At 49.8% G+C, this 15,332-nt stretch overlaps 1 protein-coding gene across 8 annotated transcripts; it reads left to right on the plus strand.

Annotated features, from left to right (window-relative positions):
- The first annotated feature begins 1,148 nt into the window (after nt 1-1,148).
- On the plus strand, nt 1,149-13,700 carry rfx5 (regulatory factor X, 5). 8 transcript variants are annotated; one of them, XM_088620278.1, is made up of 10 exons: nt 1,149-1,252; nt 3,606-3,770; nt 4,680-4,713; nt 4,817-4,899; nt 6,152-6,274; nt 6,699-6,815; nt 7,713-7,791; nt 8,622-8,820; nt 9,097-9,188; nt 10,316-13,700. In XM_088620278.1, exons 2-10 carry the CDS (start codon nt 3,661-3,663, stop codon nt 11,420-11,422), a joined length of 1,944 nt encoding a protein of 647 aa, XP_088476404.1. In that variant the 5' UTR covers nt 1,149-1,252; nt 3,606-3,660; the 3' UTR covers nt 11,423-13,700. The 8 variants fall into 8 exon arrangements, with proteins under 8 accessions (XP_088476404.1, XP_088476403.1, XP_088476405.1 ...); XM_088620277.1 differs by having other exon boundaries at nt 1,175-1,252; nt 2,931-3,770; XM_088620279.1 differs by lacking the exon at nt 1,149-1,252 and adding an exon at nt 1,282-1,817.
- The last annotated feature ends 1,632 nt before the right edge of the window (nt 13,701-15,332 follow it).

Below are 15,332 nucleotides of genomic sequence, written 5' to 3' on the forward strand. Positions count from 1 at the left end.
TTCTATGTGTGTGTTTCACAACAGGTCTTCAGGCAGGATGCTTCAATAATGGTGCTTATGTAAGGTGGATGATGTCCTTGGACTCATGATGTCACAGGCACCTCCCTTGCCTCTACACACCCCTTTAAACCCCTCCCATTGTTTGACCCCGCCCACCATGTTATCCCCACCCATTCTCACCACGCCCCTCCGTCTGCTGCATATCATTGGCTGACATTTGCCCCACCTACTCTCAAATAGCCAATCCCTGGTCAGGTTGGTTTGAATGGATACACTTGGGCAATAAGACCTACTTCCCAGGAGACAACACTATTTTGGAATATACAGAATAAGAAATTTCATAATGTCTTTTGTATTGTATTTTTGATAACCAAAAAAATACACTTTGCTCAGTGCTTTATTGTACAATTACTGAGGATCAGGACTTTGGAAGTAGCACGGAAATATTACAATCATTATGATTCAATTGTTTATTTAACTGCATCATTGTAATATTGTTATAACTTCTGCTGAAGAGGCTTCCACTGCAGGAAAAAAAAATTCTCATCAACTTGACTATAATTTATGTGGACAGAACAACAGAAAGACTTCTTAAAAACAAAAAGAATGGGTATTTGAAGCTTAAAAAATATCAACGTATAAACGTTTACTAAACCATGCATGGATAGATGCACGTACCGCACTGCTGTTGCTATGCAGCATGAAAGAAATATTACATATACATATATTTGCAATAAAATAGTTAATATATAATGGACAGTTAATATGTCCAAGTGTGTGTGTATAAATACAATTAATTTTGGATATCAAAGACATTGAGGGTGGTGTAAACACGCTTCCTGTACGCGCTGCAGCACTTCCTGTAATGCAAATTAAATTTATTTCGTTGCCTTTAAAGAAATTCTGCGCAGTGAAAGTTGCGCTCAGCTTCCTTCTTGTCCGCGCGGTACTCTACGACCCATCCTTTCTAAAACCCAATCAAATCCCTGTTACTAGGCAGATTACCATTGGCGATTCGAGCGACTCCGTTACTGGGCAGATCAGCGCCGGCTGCCCAATCGGAATAAAGATTTTGAAAAAAATAAAAAGGCGCAACCAATCGATTTAAAGGTGCGTACTGTATCCGAGTAGACAACGTCCCCAAAGCCAATCAGAATACCGTTTATTCAGTAGTCAGGCAGACACGACGGAAACTGTCCAATCACAAAAAAGCGAAAGGGGATTTTTGCAGTATTCGCTAGCTTTGAGTCAGGTACTTTCTTATTTTCTTTTTTTCAAATAACATAATACACATATTTGGGGGGAAAAATAAAAACTGCTTTGTGTGAACATATTTCGCAGGAATAGTTATTAAAGTTATTGTAAATTTAAACCTCGTGGCGTTTGCGCTAAACCGTAGCTAGCCGGACGAAACAGCAGTAGCTCCAATGAAGATTTGATCTCTATAATGTCGTGTCATCGCAACAAATAAGACATTTTTTTTTTTAACGAGCGCACAAGTGCTAAAGTGTGTGCGAATGCTCACACGCGAGCATGGCAGCAAAATTAGGAGCCGCGTCTGTCGCATTTTGTGTCAGGACGCACGACCTCAGCAGCGTTAGCGCACATGTGAATGTTTTCTCACACACACTAACGTGAGAGGGGCGGGAGGGCATAAAAAAGTTCTGAATTTGCCGGAGTAGCTGAATTGATTTCACACGGCACAGTAAAAACGACACGTCGGGCCGAAAGGTTAAAAAGCGATTGAAATCAATGAGAGTTTCTTGGCTGACTGTGTAGCGGGTCGGCGGCACTCGCAACTTGGGCAGTGAACCGGGGTGAGTGTTATAACCTTCAGCGGAGGTGTTTTTTTTTTAAAAGAAACCCCCCTCTTAAGTGAAGGCATGTCCCCCCTTCCCCGTCAAAAACAAACGTTAAATCAGATCCCGCTGCTGGCTCACGAAAGCCCATCTCGAATACCGGGACGACCAAACACGCCGCTGTTAGCTTTAACACTTCAGCGGTGGGGGGTGAAGAGTGTCTTTTGGGGGGTGTTCGTGGGAGGGGAAGCGGTGTAAACTCGAACGAAGATGCCGCTTTCTGTCGGCCGTCGGCGGCGGGGTGTTGTCGGAGTTGTGGCACGGTTGCGGGTGGGAGTGGCCGCCGCCGCCTGTGTGGCGATGGCAGCTCCCTCCCGTCTCTCATTCAGAAAGTGGCGGCGACTTTCTTTTGGAGGGAAATCGGCCGGCGTCGGCTGCGCAGTGTCGCGACGTTTGTACACCGACTGGTCTTGCCCCGGCACGGCCAAGGGGGCGGGGGGTTTCGTTACCCGAAACGCTTCACGCCGGGCTAGTCCCGGCTAGGTCGCAAGGTCGTCTTTTGAAAAGCTCCGGCGTCTATACCGACGCCGCTTGAGGAATTCACCTCCCGGTTCCCGGGCTTCTTTCTGGCCGTTTTTTTTTTTTAAAAAAAAGATCCGTTACTGACCCGAACGCGGAGGTAACTCGCGCGCGCTGCGCACCTCGCGCGGCACCTGCTTCCTTTTCCCGCTGCGGAACTCCCTGTAAGACGCGTCTCGTGGGGAGGATTTTAAACTGCTTTAGAATTCAAATAAAAACGTGTTTTTTTTTATTTTTTAAATAAAGAATCCCGCGGCCTCGTCGTCGGTTATTACAGCTTTGGCCACACGTGAGCTCGGAACGAGGGGAGAGAGGGAACTGAGTGGAACTGATTTCTGTGAAGTGAATGAAGTATTAATGCCGCATCCAGACAGCAGTATCTTACAAAATCGGCAACAGGCGAACCTCAGGTTTATAGAGAGGGAGCTGAGGAAGGACACCTGAATTATTCCACAAACCCCTCGTAAGCAGTGCTGCTGAAAAGGGGTTTTTGAGCAAAGTGAGCTCAACTTTGTCCCCTTTTTTTTTTACACTATGAAATCTTCCCCACAGGGTCACGCAGGCAGTCCGTCTCTGCTACCGCCCTCCCTTTTCATTGACCGACCACGCAAGTCCGCTTAATGACTTGAACAACTGCTGTGCGTGAAGAGCGCTCCTCTCTGAACGGCTTGAACCTTTAGCCGAGCACTACAGGAGTGTTTTCTGCCGCCGCTGAGAGGAGACCTTGTACTTCACACATCGTTTTAACTCCAGTTTGCCGGTGTGATCGGAAGCAGAAGCGGTCACCTCAGAATTAGGAGTTATTGGCGGTGCTGTTGGCTGTAGTCTTATAATAAGACGGCAAAAATAATATAGTTGACTTTGAATCACAGTAATGGATAAAGCAGGGAGAAATCATCCTGGATGATCCTGTTTGAGGAGCGAATTGGCTCTGTCCTGTAAGCCGGTGTTGAGCACTGGTGAAGCCCCAGGTTGTCATCCTGCGCCTCGTCTTGGCCCACCCTGTGGCCTGGGCATATGGGCTACTGCAGCTGGGGTAGCCTGCTGTGACGTGGCATTGCGAGGATGAAACTGGTCTAAATAAGCCTTATTTACAAACCGGGGAGGGGATCAGTCAGAACCCGCAACTGGAAGACGGGACCAAAGAGCAGGAGAGCCAGGCGAAGTGGCATGGTGACCCACGTGTTTGTTTGTTTTTTGTGTGTGTGTGTGTGTGACCCGCTTCAGTTCCAGGTTCCCAGGGGCCCCTGGATGCTGGTGTCCGTGGCGACGTGCCAGAAGCATGGCGGACGACGGCCCCCAGGCGGCGAGCTCCAAGAGGGGCGGGCTCCCGGCGCCGGAGGGCGACACCGAGCCCAACATGCTGCTGCAGAAACTGAAGAGCAGCATCTCGTAAGCCGCTCGGCCGCGCCAGCTGGGGATCTTGAAGGGCAGCCGCAGGCCCGCGGTTTCGGACCGCTTCTGAAATCTTAACAGAATCAGTTCGTGGATGTCATAGAAAAGTTCCAAAGTGTGCAAATTTCGAAATCGAGCACCCAAAAAAAACGACCTCGGTGAAAGTACTGTAAGTCTGCATGATGTCACAAACTCGCATTTGAGTTCACGCGAGCAGCCCTTCCTGCTCACTAGTCACTGTAATGACTAGTGCACTGCGATGTACAAGCAAATGAGTCCGGGTTGTGCCTGCAGACATTTCACTGCAGAAATGTTCCAATGTGATCTGCATGCAGAGTTAACAAGTTAGTTCCAGTTATCTGCAAAAAAGTCTCAAAGTCGAGAGCGTTGGCATTAGATAGTATTTCTGTCGGATTAAAAGAGCTGTATTCACAAGCCTGCTTGTTTACGGTTTAAAAAGGGCCGCATCACGTCACTGGACGTTTTGCTGCCCCGTTCTGAATCGCAGAATATAGTGCTGCACATACCTGGAATTTTTTTCTTTTATTTTGGCTCTCATCAATGCCGATTCTTTCTAACCCCGAAATATGAAAATAACGTTGCAGTTCCCCCTTTTAGTTTGTACCGCACAAAATGTTGTGTCAGCTTCTTTTCACTCTCAGCATAGAGATTCACTGAAACACACAGTTTGACCTAAACATTTGCACGCAACTGAATTGAGATCCTATCCAACATCAGAACAAGTAATATAGTCTTTCATAGGGAAGAAAATGTCATGTCAAATTGTAAGAAGAAATGAATCAAACCTTGAAAAAGCAAAGCCAGTAATAGCAAAGGCATGGTATTCCCTTATTGTGGAGACAGAACTGATGTATGATGACCCTTTTCATTATTTTTCGGTTACAGCAAGAATATCCAGACTAAAGTGGATTCGATCCTGGTAAGTTTAACGGTACTGGGCTGCCGAGGAATGTGTTTCTGTGCCCGTCGGTCCCGACTCCAGGCCGTCTCACTCGGTGTCTGTCTGGATTCTGTCTCCACAGCAAGACGTGCAGAGGTTCTCCGACAACGACAAGCTGTACCTGTACCTGCAGCTGCCCTCGGGCCCCAACGCGGGAGAGAAGAGGTACTGTATGCCCTGCCGTTCGCATGCTCTGCGCCCCCATCTTCTGGTCTTTGGCTTCCCATTTTGGAATCTTCCATTCCAAAATCATGTCCACCCAAATAGCCCCCCCCCCAGAAAAGCGCAAGCCAGTCCCCATGGTCTTCTCCTCAAGCTGTGGTGTGAGTATGTGAACCTTCTTCTCCTTCGTTTGCATCAGGCCCTGCCTGGAGCCCAGCACCAAGCTCTTCCGACATCTCTGTGTTTGTGACCGCTCCATATCCGAGCTCGGTCTTGTGCCACTCTTGCTTGATCAGTGCATCAGGGCTGCTGGTTTTAAACTGATAGAGCTCTGATACAAGGCATGGTGGTGCTGTGGTCAGCATTTCTGCCTTCCAGCTTGGGATAGCTGTGTGGAGTCTGCATCTGTCTTTTTTTTTCACTTGCTGGATGTGATCCCATTACTAGCTACTGAACCACTTAGAGCAGAATGAGCTGCGGCTTCCTCTCTTCTTATTTGTGACCTTTCTGGTATCCTGCAATTGCAGAATATTCTGCCAAGTACAGCATAATCTTCCTAATTCCTCCCTTGATACCACAGGCTGAGTTAAACACTTCTAAATTATTATTAGACGCTTTATTTGGGTTCTACAGAAAGCATTTACAGATAGTTTTGGAAGCCGTGTTTTGGAGCAGTGCATCGTGGTGCGCGTACAGATGAGGCCATGTTCCCATGGACCTGGTGGTGGCCACTCTTGGTCCCAGAGGGCCAGTGTGTCTGCAGGTTCTCAGTCCAACCCAGCCCTGTTAAGAATTCGTTCAGTTAGTTATTGCCTTAATTGGAGGGATTTACCAACTCCCAGCTCTTCTGTTGCTGCTGCGTTTGAAGAGTCTTTGAAACTCTGCAAACACACGGGCTCTCCAGGACTGCGAGTGGATGCACTCTGACGCCTCTGCCCTGGGCACAAACCCGAGCCCAGCCCGGGAGTGGACAGATACAAACCATCATGCACGCAGACTTTGATCACACTGAGACGATAGTGCCATCCATCACACGCTGCCTTGGTCTATTGGAACTTGCCCTCTGTGGTGAATCGGTTCTAACTGATCCCCGGTGTCTGACTTTCAGGTTGGAGCTGTTTAAATGACACCAGTTCATGAAGCTTAATAAGCTCCCCATCGTTTAAACACAGCGGTATGGTCGCATTTGTCCCTGCAGCCCTTCCTCCCTGGAGGGTGGTGAGTGATGTTGTATGTGTTTGTGTGTGTTGAGCAGCAGCAGTGACTCCAGCTCCTTCAGCACAGCGGACCAGCTGCACACCTGTAACTGGATCCGGAGTCACCTGGAGGAGCACGCCGACACCTGCCTGCCCAAGCAGGATGTGTACGAGACCTACAGGTGAGCCTGCCGAAACACGGGATCATCCGTTCCCCATCACGAGCTTCCAAACAGGAGGAATGTGTATTCCAGCTGCTACTAGCTGAATGTACCAAGGATTTTATCCAGCTCTTCCTTGAACAGTCTCGGGGAATTTGGATTAACAACATGACCGTGCAGCACCTGGAGAAAGTCTGTGGTGTGAACATGCAGACAGAACGGTGCTTTTTCTGAAATCACACCCAGGATCAGACCTGAGGTGGTGGCAGGAACTGAGGCCAGTCTCCCACGATCGGCTTTAGTGACTTTATAAGACCATTTCACAGAAAGAGAGCTCTTGAAATGTCAGAAGTACCTCTTCTACTCTCCCCATAAGGCTGTCTGTGTTTCTTCCTTCCATGCCTCCTAAATTGTTTTTTTTTCCCCATGCATTTCTTCCTCTTAGGAAACACTGTGAAAACCTCCAGTACCGAGCCCTGAGCGCCGCAAACTTCGGGAAGATCATCCGGGACATTTTCCCCAACATTAAAGCCAGGAGGCTAGGTGGAAGAGGGCAGTCAAAATATCCTTTGAGCTGATGCCGGGGTTCGGGGTTTCTGAGAGGGGTTAGGGTGAAAGCAGAGTCATAGCGCTCCAAAAGGCTGTCGCCACCACATGCTTCTGGAATTACATAGCCTGATGGCTCTGTGATCTGTCCAAGAAAGAAGAGGCTTCGCAGAGATTAGGACACATGAGAGAATACAGATGGAAGTGCTCCACTAACACATTGAAGCTGAAATGTGTTACAAAATTTACAGGTAAAAAAATCAGATTAAAAGAAGCTGACACTATTTTGTGACACTGATATTTAAAATAAAAAGTGACAGTGTTATTTATGATTTTTATATTATTTGATAAGATTTCAGATATTGTGGCCAGAGCCACGATGGTGATGCTACGTGAGTGCTGTGCTGTTTACACTGGAATTTGACGTTAGGTTTTGTGTTCTGCACGATGGGTCCTTAAAGCACAGACCGTCCATCCTCAGCTGTTGCACTGTTGAAGCTTCAGCAGGGGCTGGATCGGCCAAGATTTACAGGCACCCAGGTGACATGCAGGTCCAAATCCTTGGTTCTGCTCCACATGCTGACTGACAGTAGCCAGGGACTGCCTTTTTCTTGTCCACTAATCCTTAACTGCACAGAATCAGGCTCCTCAGCTCGTGGTCCTGCTGCACCCCTTGGTTTTCCATGTTTCAATGCAGTGCATCCTTTCGTTAATGTATTAACAGATTATCAGATTATTGCACGATTCTGTATCATTTGTTAAAAGGTACAGCCGCATAAGCAGGCACTTGTCGTGTTGAGGACAAAAGGCCGCAGTGGTTTGGAATGTGTGCTGCTGTTAGTGTGTTCTACACACAGCTGTGATGTATGTGTGTATGTGGTGCACTTGGGATCCTTGACTCACTTCCCGGCACGTATTGCTATAGCGGGATTCGCCGGAAGACAGTTCTGAACATGCCCCTGCTACCTAATCTGGACCTGAAGAACGACCCGGTAAGATTTCCTTCAGCTCTCCTGCCACACTGCGCTGCTGTTGGCTTGCACAGCCCTTTCTGGGGCAGGAGGACATGCAGGCCTTGGAGTTCTGGTGAAAGATGACCCCGTGCCGTCCGATAGGAGAGCAAAAGGAAACTGTCGTGTGTGGACAAGAAGCACACAAGCTCACAGAGCCAAGGAAATGTGTGGCGCTAATCCACCTACCTACATGAACCTCTGTCGGCAGATACTGAGGAGGTGACCTGTGATGAAGTGCTATCACATCCACAGGAGGTCTTGCGCTCTCTTTTTGCTTAGCACTTGAATTTAATAATGTAGTTTTCATGATGTAATTACCATTTATGAAGCTTCCCCTGTATTATATGCACACTTATATATTACACAGGGAGAAGGAAGCCCGCTTGTCAGAGCCACTAGTCTTTTGACACTCTCTGAGCTCTGCAGCACCTTGCAGGAGAGTCACCTCTGATTGGAGGAGCAGCGAGTCTGTCACTGATGTCACAGGAAGCACGCAGGCACCTTGCTCCGCCCAGGGATCACTGTTAAACTGAACCCCTGGTGAAATCCCAATCCCCTTATATAACATGGACCAGACTTGATTTGGTGAGATGTAGACAAGAGGGCTCAGCCTCCGCTTTGCGTTATGCAAACGCCTTTACTGGTTGAATCTCAAGCACCTCAATTCAATTCAAATTCTTTATTCTTCCCCAGGGGGGCAGTTTAAAAATGCTCAATCAGGAGCATGTCACCGAGACGCAGTGACAGACACGGAGAGCGAGATCAGGCGGTGACAGTGTTTTCTCCACTTTCCTCTCCCTCCGGCGCAGTCGGAGCTGACAGAGCTGGTGCAGACCTACAACCAGGAGGTGACGGAGGCCGCCTGCGAGCTGATCTGCGACTGGGCCGAGAAGATCCTGAAGCGGTCCTTTGACACGGTGGTGGAGATCGCCCGCTTCCTGGTACAGGAGCACATTGTCAACCCGCGCTGCAGCCAGGCTGAGCTCATCACCTCCGCCGCACTGGCCGGTCAGTGCCCTGTCTCCCACCTGCAGGCTTTCATAGGAGCACAACAGCGTCTGCACCTGTTGCTAACTGATCTGAGGATCTTATCCAGCCTTTCTTAAAAGAGCCCAGCGAATCAGCTTTGACAGCACGACTTGGGTTTCTTATTCCAGACATACACAATGCTTTGTGTAATGGCATGCCATTCATTCTCAGTGTTAAATGCACTTCATTTCCACTGTTTTTTCCTGTATCAGTGGCTCAGAGCTGAGCTAATCGGCCTCCCTTTGTGTTCTGCAGGAGGTCCAGCGAAGCCTTTCAAGGCGATGAAGGGTCAGCTGCCCTCCAGAAGCAGTGGGACAGAGGGAGAGGGGAGCGGCCCAGAGGCAAAGGTGTTGCACCTGTCCTTTTTTCTATGGGGGCTTTACAAGATGAGTCCAACAACAAAACAATATTTCCCCCATCCAGCACAAAATGGTTCTCCCCTCCCACATTTCTTCCTCAGGTTGTCCACAGATCCTGTCACACAGCTAGAAGGCAGCACCCTGACACTGTCCCCCTGTCCAGAGCTCTGTTTGAATGCTGTCAGGACAGGCCAGGATCCCGTGATGGCCGGAGTGGGGATCTGGGCGCTCCCAGTGTGGCACCAAGGGGGTTTTAGACAGACCCGCCAGTCAGACCCCTTTCTGCTGCTGAGAGAGGCCCAGATTAGATTCGTAATTAAAGTGTCAGGTGTGAAGAGGGACTATTCCAGTTCAGAACAAGGGAATGGACAAGAGGCTTGTTTCCTGCTGCACCTCATATACAAACACACCGGAGTCAGTTACTCCTGAGTGGAGAAAAAGCAGGCACTCAGAACCCTTGGTTGAGCCCAGTGCCCTAATTATTCATCCAGGGGTCACTGCAACTGGCAGGGTGAAGTACATAAGTATGTACATAAGTCAGGCAAAAACAGCTGCCCCCTGTGACTTGCTGGTTGATTGCAAGAGTTCCTGTACTTTAAAAGTAATTAACAATTTAATTTTGCGATTTCATATGGAGTCTCTGATTAGGACTTGCCCTAGCTCTCTTGTTTTGAGACCTGAAGCCGCTCGTCTCATTACTGCCACCTCCTGGTGACTTCACCACACAAGTATCCATCATTCTGTCTTCTTATCCGCTCATCTGGTACGGGGTTCCAGGGGAGGCATGGCGCGAGGCAGGACAGTGCAGGGCACACTGATACACACACACTCACACCAGGGCCAATTTCCCAGGAGCCAGTTAACCCATCAGCACGTCTTTGAACTGGGGGAGGAATCCAGAGCACCTGGAGGAAACCCACGCAAACACAGGGAGACCATGCAGACCCCACACAGACAGCACCCCGGGTCAGGAATTGTACCCCGGGCAATGCTGACCCCTGCGCCACCGTGCTGCCCTGTACTGGTTTCCAGTCGCTACGACAGCGGAGAGCAGTGGAAGAGAAGTCGTGGCTCGAGAGCAACACTCAGGATGCCCGCGTCTTGTGTTTCTGCAGGACAGGGATGGCGGAGAGCGGGCAGTGCCAGGCAAGCAGCCCTCTGGCGACAAGGCCGGGAAGGGCTCTGAGGGCAGCAAGGCGGCGGGGCGCGACTCGCAGGTGGAGGCGGTGATGAAGAGGTTCCCCCAGCTGCTGCCACGCGCCCCTGCCCTGGAGAAGACCCACCTGACGGTCCGCTCCTCGCCCCCCGCCCTGGCGCCGAAGGAGCCGGGGGGCGTGAATTTGACCCTTCCCATCGCCATGGCCACCCTGCCCCCGCAGCAGGCGGCCCCCCTGCCCGTCTTCAACATGTTCCTGCCCCCGGCCGCCGTCCGCCTCCCGTACCCGGAGAAAGAGAAGCCCGCGGGCGCCCCTGCCGCCCCGGCGCCGGGGGCGGTCCAGAGGGCCCGTCCTCCGGCGCCCAAGCGGGCCGCCGAGCCGGCTGTGGGCGAGCCGGGCCCGGCTCTGCCCAGGAGGAAGAGGGGGCGCCCGAGGAAGCCCCGGCCGGAGGAGGCCGGGCAGCCCCCCCCGGCCCAGCCCCCCACCGGAGGGGTCATCCAGAAGGCCCTGCCCGCCGCCCAGCCCCCCCCGCCGGTCACCGACATCCTGGAGATCGTGATACAGGACCAGGAGGGGGGCGTGCTGACCACCCTGCCCCCCGGCCTGGAGGTGCAGGGGCAGCCCCTCCACCACGGCGTGGAGCTCGCCGCCGAGACGGCCCAGGAGCCCGGCGGCCACCTCCTCCAGGTCTACCCGCCCGGCGCCGGCGCCCACCCTCTCCAGGAGGGCCCCCAGGCGCCCCTGGGGCTCCACGGAGCTGGCGAGCCCCTGAGAGGAGTCCAGCTCGGCCAGGGCTGGGAGGACAGCCGGGCCAAAGTGGAGGTGATCCGGAGAGCCCCGCTGGCGAGGGAAGAGGGGGCCGGGCCCGGGGTCCAGGGGCAAGTCCTGGCGTCCCTGCTGGAGGAGAAGCAGAAGCAGGAGATCGGCCTGGCCGAGGCGGCACAGACGGCGGCCGCCGGCATCGGCTGCTCCTTTCCTGTCCCCGCCTCCGCGACCCAGCAGGAGCTGCCCCGTCTGCCCACACCCCCGTCTCTCCTCTCTAACCAGGCACCCTCAGAGGGCTAACAGGGCAGCTGTCCTCCCCCCGGTTAACGTCCAGGACAGGTTGGGTCTCAGGCTGGCCCCCCCTCTCTCCCTCAAGCATCCTGGGCAGTGGGATGAGCTCTTCCCTTCCTCTTCCTGCCGTGTGGGAGTCGCCTCTCTGGCCAAAGGGATCTGAAGTGAAGTACGAGGGAGGGTACGGAATTCTTTATTTTGTCTTTCCTCCTGTACACAAAATGGGGGGCGCTCCTATCCAGCACCCCAACAAATGTTCAGCACATACAGGACAGGAGTTATTGTTGGTGCGATATAAAATAGCACAAGGATTCACTGCCCTGATGATCCATACCCTGCTTGTGATGGTGAGTCTGTTGCAGTCTTTGTTGCTGTATTAATCCATACCATCGCCGGTGGGTGTCGAGGTGCTGTCAGCTGATTCAGATGTGCTCTAGTGCCCCAGACTTGGCACAGCGGTCCACTCCTACCTCAGGTCCTTCATGGAACAAGCACGCTGCATTTAAAAAAAGATCTGAGGGGGAATGTCATGCCCACGTGTGACCGAACAAGCTGTACCTCCAATTCTCACCAGCAGAGGTCACTCTAAACCACATAGAATCTGTAGCCCTCAAGGATGACGGTTGACAAGTACCAGAGTACCATGTGACTGTGGTAGGACCAGGATTGGGCACCCCAGCTGTAGACAGTTCCTGTAGAAAAATCCCCACAGTGCCCACTGTCTGAAAATCAGAAGTATAATAACCTGTCTGTGGTCACTTCATAAAGCCCTATTCCATGCAGCAGTAGTGGAGACTTGTTTTCACTGAAAAGTGGGTTTTTCAAATCTGTATCAAAGATCAATGTTAATTTATTTGGAAGCATTTCTGGAGCAGAAAAAGACAGAAGTGTTTTTTCCCCCCGTTTTGGAAAAGAAGCAGAAGCTGGCATCTTCCACCGTCTTCCTGCATGAAAGGGTTTCAGATGGATAGATGGTAGCATTTATAAGATAAGACTTTTATTGGCCATATACAATTTCTTGCATTAGGAACTTGTCTTTTCGCACACCCCAGCTTGCTCTCCATGAGACACACAGACAGGGAGAAAAGCTGGGGGTCAGAGCGCAGGGTCAGACATTTATACAGCACCCCTGGAGCAGTTGGGGTTCAGGGCCTTGCTCAGGGGCCCAACGGAGTGGGATTCCTCTGCCAGCTGTGGGATTTGAACCGGCAACCTTCCAGCCACGGGCACAGATCCTGAGCCACAGAGCCACCGCTCCACCCATTTGTCCTTTAAGATGAACTTGGGGGGGGTTGAAATGTCACCGTGAACTCCAGCTTTACTCTCCAAAATCTTCCGGCCACAGACTCCTTTCCTTCTCATAGAAAACCAACAGTGATGTTGTTTGGGGGTATTGACGATACCATGCATGTGTGTAGTTTTACGTGTATAGATTTGTGTAAATGTGTACATATAGGTGTTGGCACATGCGTACATATCTCTGGTCTGCTTTGGGGAAAGGGTGGGCAGTCTTCAGCTGAGCACCAGACTCTTCTGTGCATGTCGTGCAGGTGGGTCAAGGGGCTGTTTCCTCTGAAGGGGAAGGTGTGCTCTTGCCGAGTGTGCTCAGAACCAGCCTCAGGAGTCCTGCTTCACCTCGGGCCCGACCTGTCCTTAATCTCTCCAGCAGGAGAGTGAGGTCTTCCTTTGAGAATTTACAATTGATCCCTCTAATAGGCTACCTTACGTTGTGGGCACTATGTTGGTCAGCATCACTCTGACTGATTATGTTCCTTAAATTTGTTGCAAATAAAAAAAAAACACTTCTTAAAGGGGCGACAGATTCTGAACGGGCTGGACATGGTCCATGTGAACCGTCTTAAAAGCAGAGTTTAGCACATGCTAGGATGTGACTCTTCGTGGTACTTCAGTTCAGTTCCTTAAAAGGCAGCTCTGACTTCAAAGTACCGTGTCTAAAACTAACAATGAATAATGTTTTTTTTCTGTTGAACGTAGTTTTCCATTTGGGGCAAAAAACAAATGTGTGTCTTGCACTTTATTTTTATCAAAAGATAAAATTGTGTGTTTTTACCAGTGTGCACATAAAGTAAAAAAAAAAAGCTTATTTTGAAGAAACATTATAGCACCTTATGTGTTGGTCATTTTCTAAAACAAACTTTGCTTTAATCTGGTGTTCTTATATTCACAATTTAATATTCTCATATCAGTTTCTTTGAAAAATAATGCCAAGAAATGTGAATATATTTTCGTAACCCATTCTAAATAAATGTTATGTATTTAAACTCTTGCGAGATGCATTGGTTTTTGTACACATATGATTTACTTAAAACTCTGAATCATAGGAATAGATAATGTAACTCATGGCTTTATCCAAGGCAACCTACATTTAGAGTGATTGCTGAACTCTAAAAAATCCAGGTTCCACAGCTTTATACTCTAGATCAAATGTGGATACAGGACATTTTGTTATAAGCCCTCTGTCCTGATATAGACCTGGAAACGAGTGTAGAATTAGCACAGAAACGTTAATCTGGGCAAAGATGCCTCACTGGGGATCAGTTTTTTTTCTTGTGCGCCTTTATTCTACCATTTTATATATAATACCCCCAGCTAGAAAGAAGTCGTGTCGTAGCAGAGTGTCTATTACACCATGCTGGCCATCTCGCAAACAATACTTGTGGAAACTCCGGTGTGTTTTAACATACAGAGTGATAGGGAAAAGATAAGATCACTGTATCGGCCGCCTACAATTTGTTTTAGAGATTCGTCTTTTCGCATACCCCAGCTTGCTCTCCATGACACACACAGACAGAGAGAGAAGCTGGGGGTCAGAGCGCAGGGTCAGCCATTTATACAGCACCCCTAGGGTCAAGGGCCTTGCTCAGGGGCCCAACAGAGTAGGATTCCTCTGCTGGTCACAGGATTTGAACCAGCAACCTTCCAGCCACAGGCGCAGATCCTGAGCCACAGAGCCACCACACCGCCCAAATGTACAGTCTGCTGTGTTGTCTTTTACCTGCCTGCTGAGCCAGTTTCCCACCTGGGACCATAAAGTAAAGTGAGTAAGGGGGTCGCTTTTTAACGTGTACATTTGAAAATAAAATAAAATCCCAAGCTTCTGAGTAAAACAAAAATAGCAAATATTCCAGTCGAGCAACCCGTTAGCTCAGAAAAGGCTTCAATTAAGTAACTGAAGTGACAGCAGGGGTGTAGACATCAAGGTGCAGGATTGGGACTCTTGTCTCGGGTGTTTGATCGAGACCCTCCCTGCCTATATATAAAACACCTCCTGTTCTGAGTCTTCAACACGCTTCCAGTGTCCACGCATGTCTCCCGGATCGTGATTCACTGCCGAAACGCTAGTACCCACGGCGTGGTGAAACTGTTTTGTGTCTACGAGTTCTAGAGACACACCTCCTTACCATCTGTTTTGACTGAAAAGCTTCCTTGCATCCAACTAATCACTACCGTATCCAATTAAAGACGCCCCCACACAGTTTACACAGTTATAGTTACACGGTGTGTCAAGCATTAATTGCTGTGGATACCGTAATGCCAAAAGCTTTCCTATTGTATTTCTATATATAATAACTGTGACGTGTCGCGTTGTAGGTCCGGCCTGTGGTAGAAGTCGGAATTAGTCAGCGTGTATGAGCAATTATATACGAATGCATGTTTTAACCGGATTTCTTCACGCGTGTAAACCGAACCCTTTCTGAACCAGTACTGAATGTAATGAGTATGTGGACAGTAGGTCGGGTTTCGAACAAAAATAGTATTTTACAGCCCGAGTTCATTCTTCTTTGATGTACCTCCCTTTAAAATTCCCTTTGAGAACAGTCCATTTTAAAGAGCTCAACCGGCGAGGGTGAGATTACACCCGAGAAATGTGGAAATAAGTGAAATCGGTTTAGTTGTG

This window comes from Lepisosteus platostomus, chromosome 26 (assembly GCF_059453375.1).
Source record: "Lepisosteus platostomus isolate fLepPlt1 chromosome 26, fLepPlt1.hap1, whole genome shotgun sequence".
Classification (NCBI taxonomy): Eukaryota; Metazoa; Chordata; class Actinopteri; order Semionotiformes; family Lepisosteidae; genus Lepisosteus; species Lepisosteus platostomus.

Excerpts from the sequence above, each read along its gene's own strand:
- rfx5 (XM_088620278.1), top strand. The coding sequence starts at position 3,661 with ATGGCGGACGACGGCCCCCAGGCGGCGAGCTCCAAGAGGGGCGGGCTC. Across the intron at positions 3,771-4,679 it reads AAACTGAAGAGCAGCATCTC|CAAGAATATCCAGACTAAAG; the intron begins GTAAGCCGCTCG and ends TTTCGGTTACAG. Across the intron at positions 4,900-6,151 it reads CCCAACGCGGGAGAGAAGAG|CAGCAGTGACTCCAGCTCCT; the intron begins GTACTGTATGCC and ends TGTGTTGAGCAG.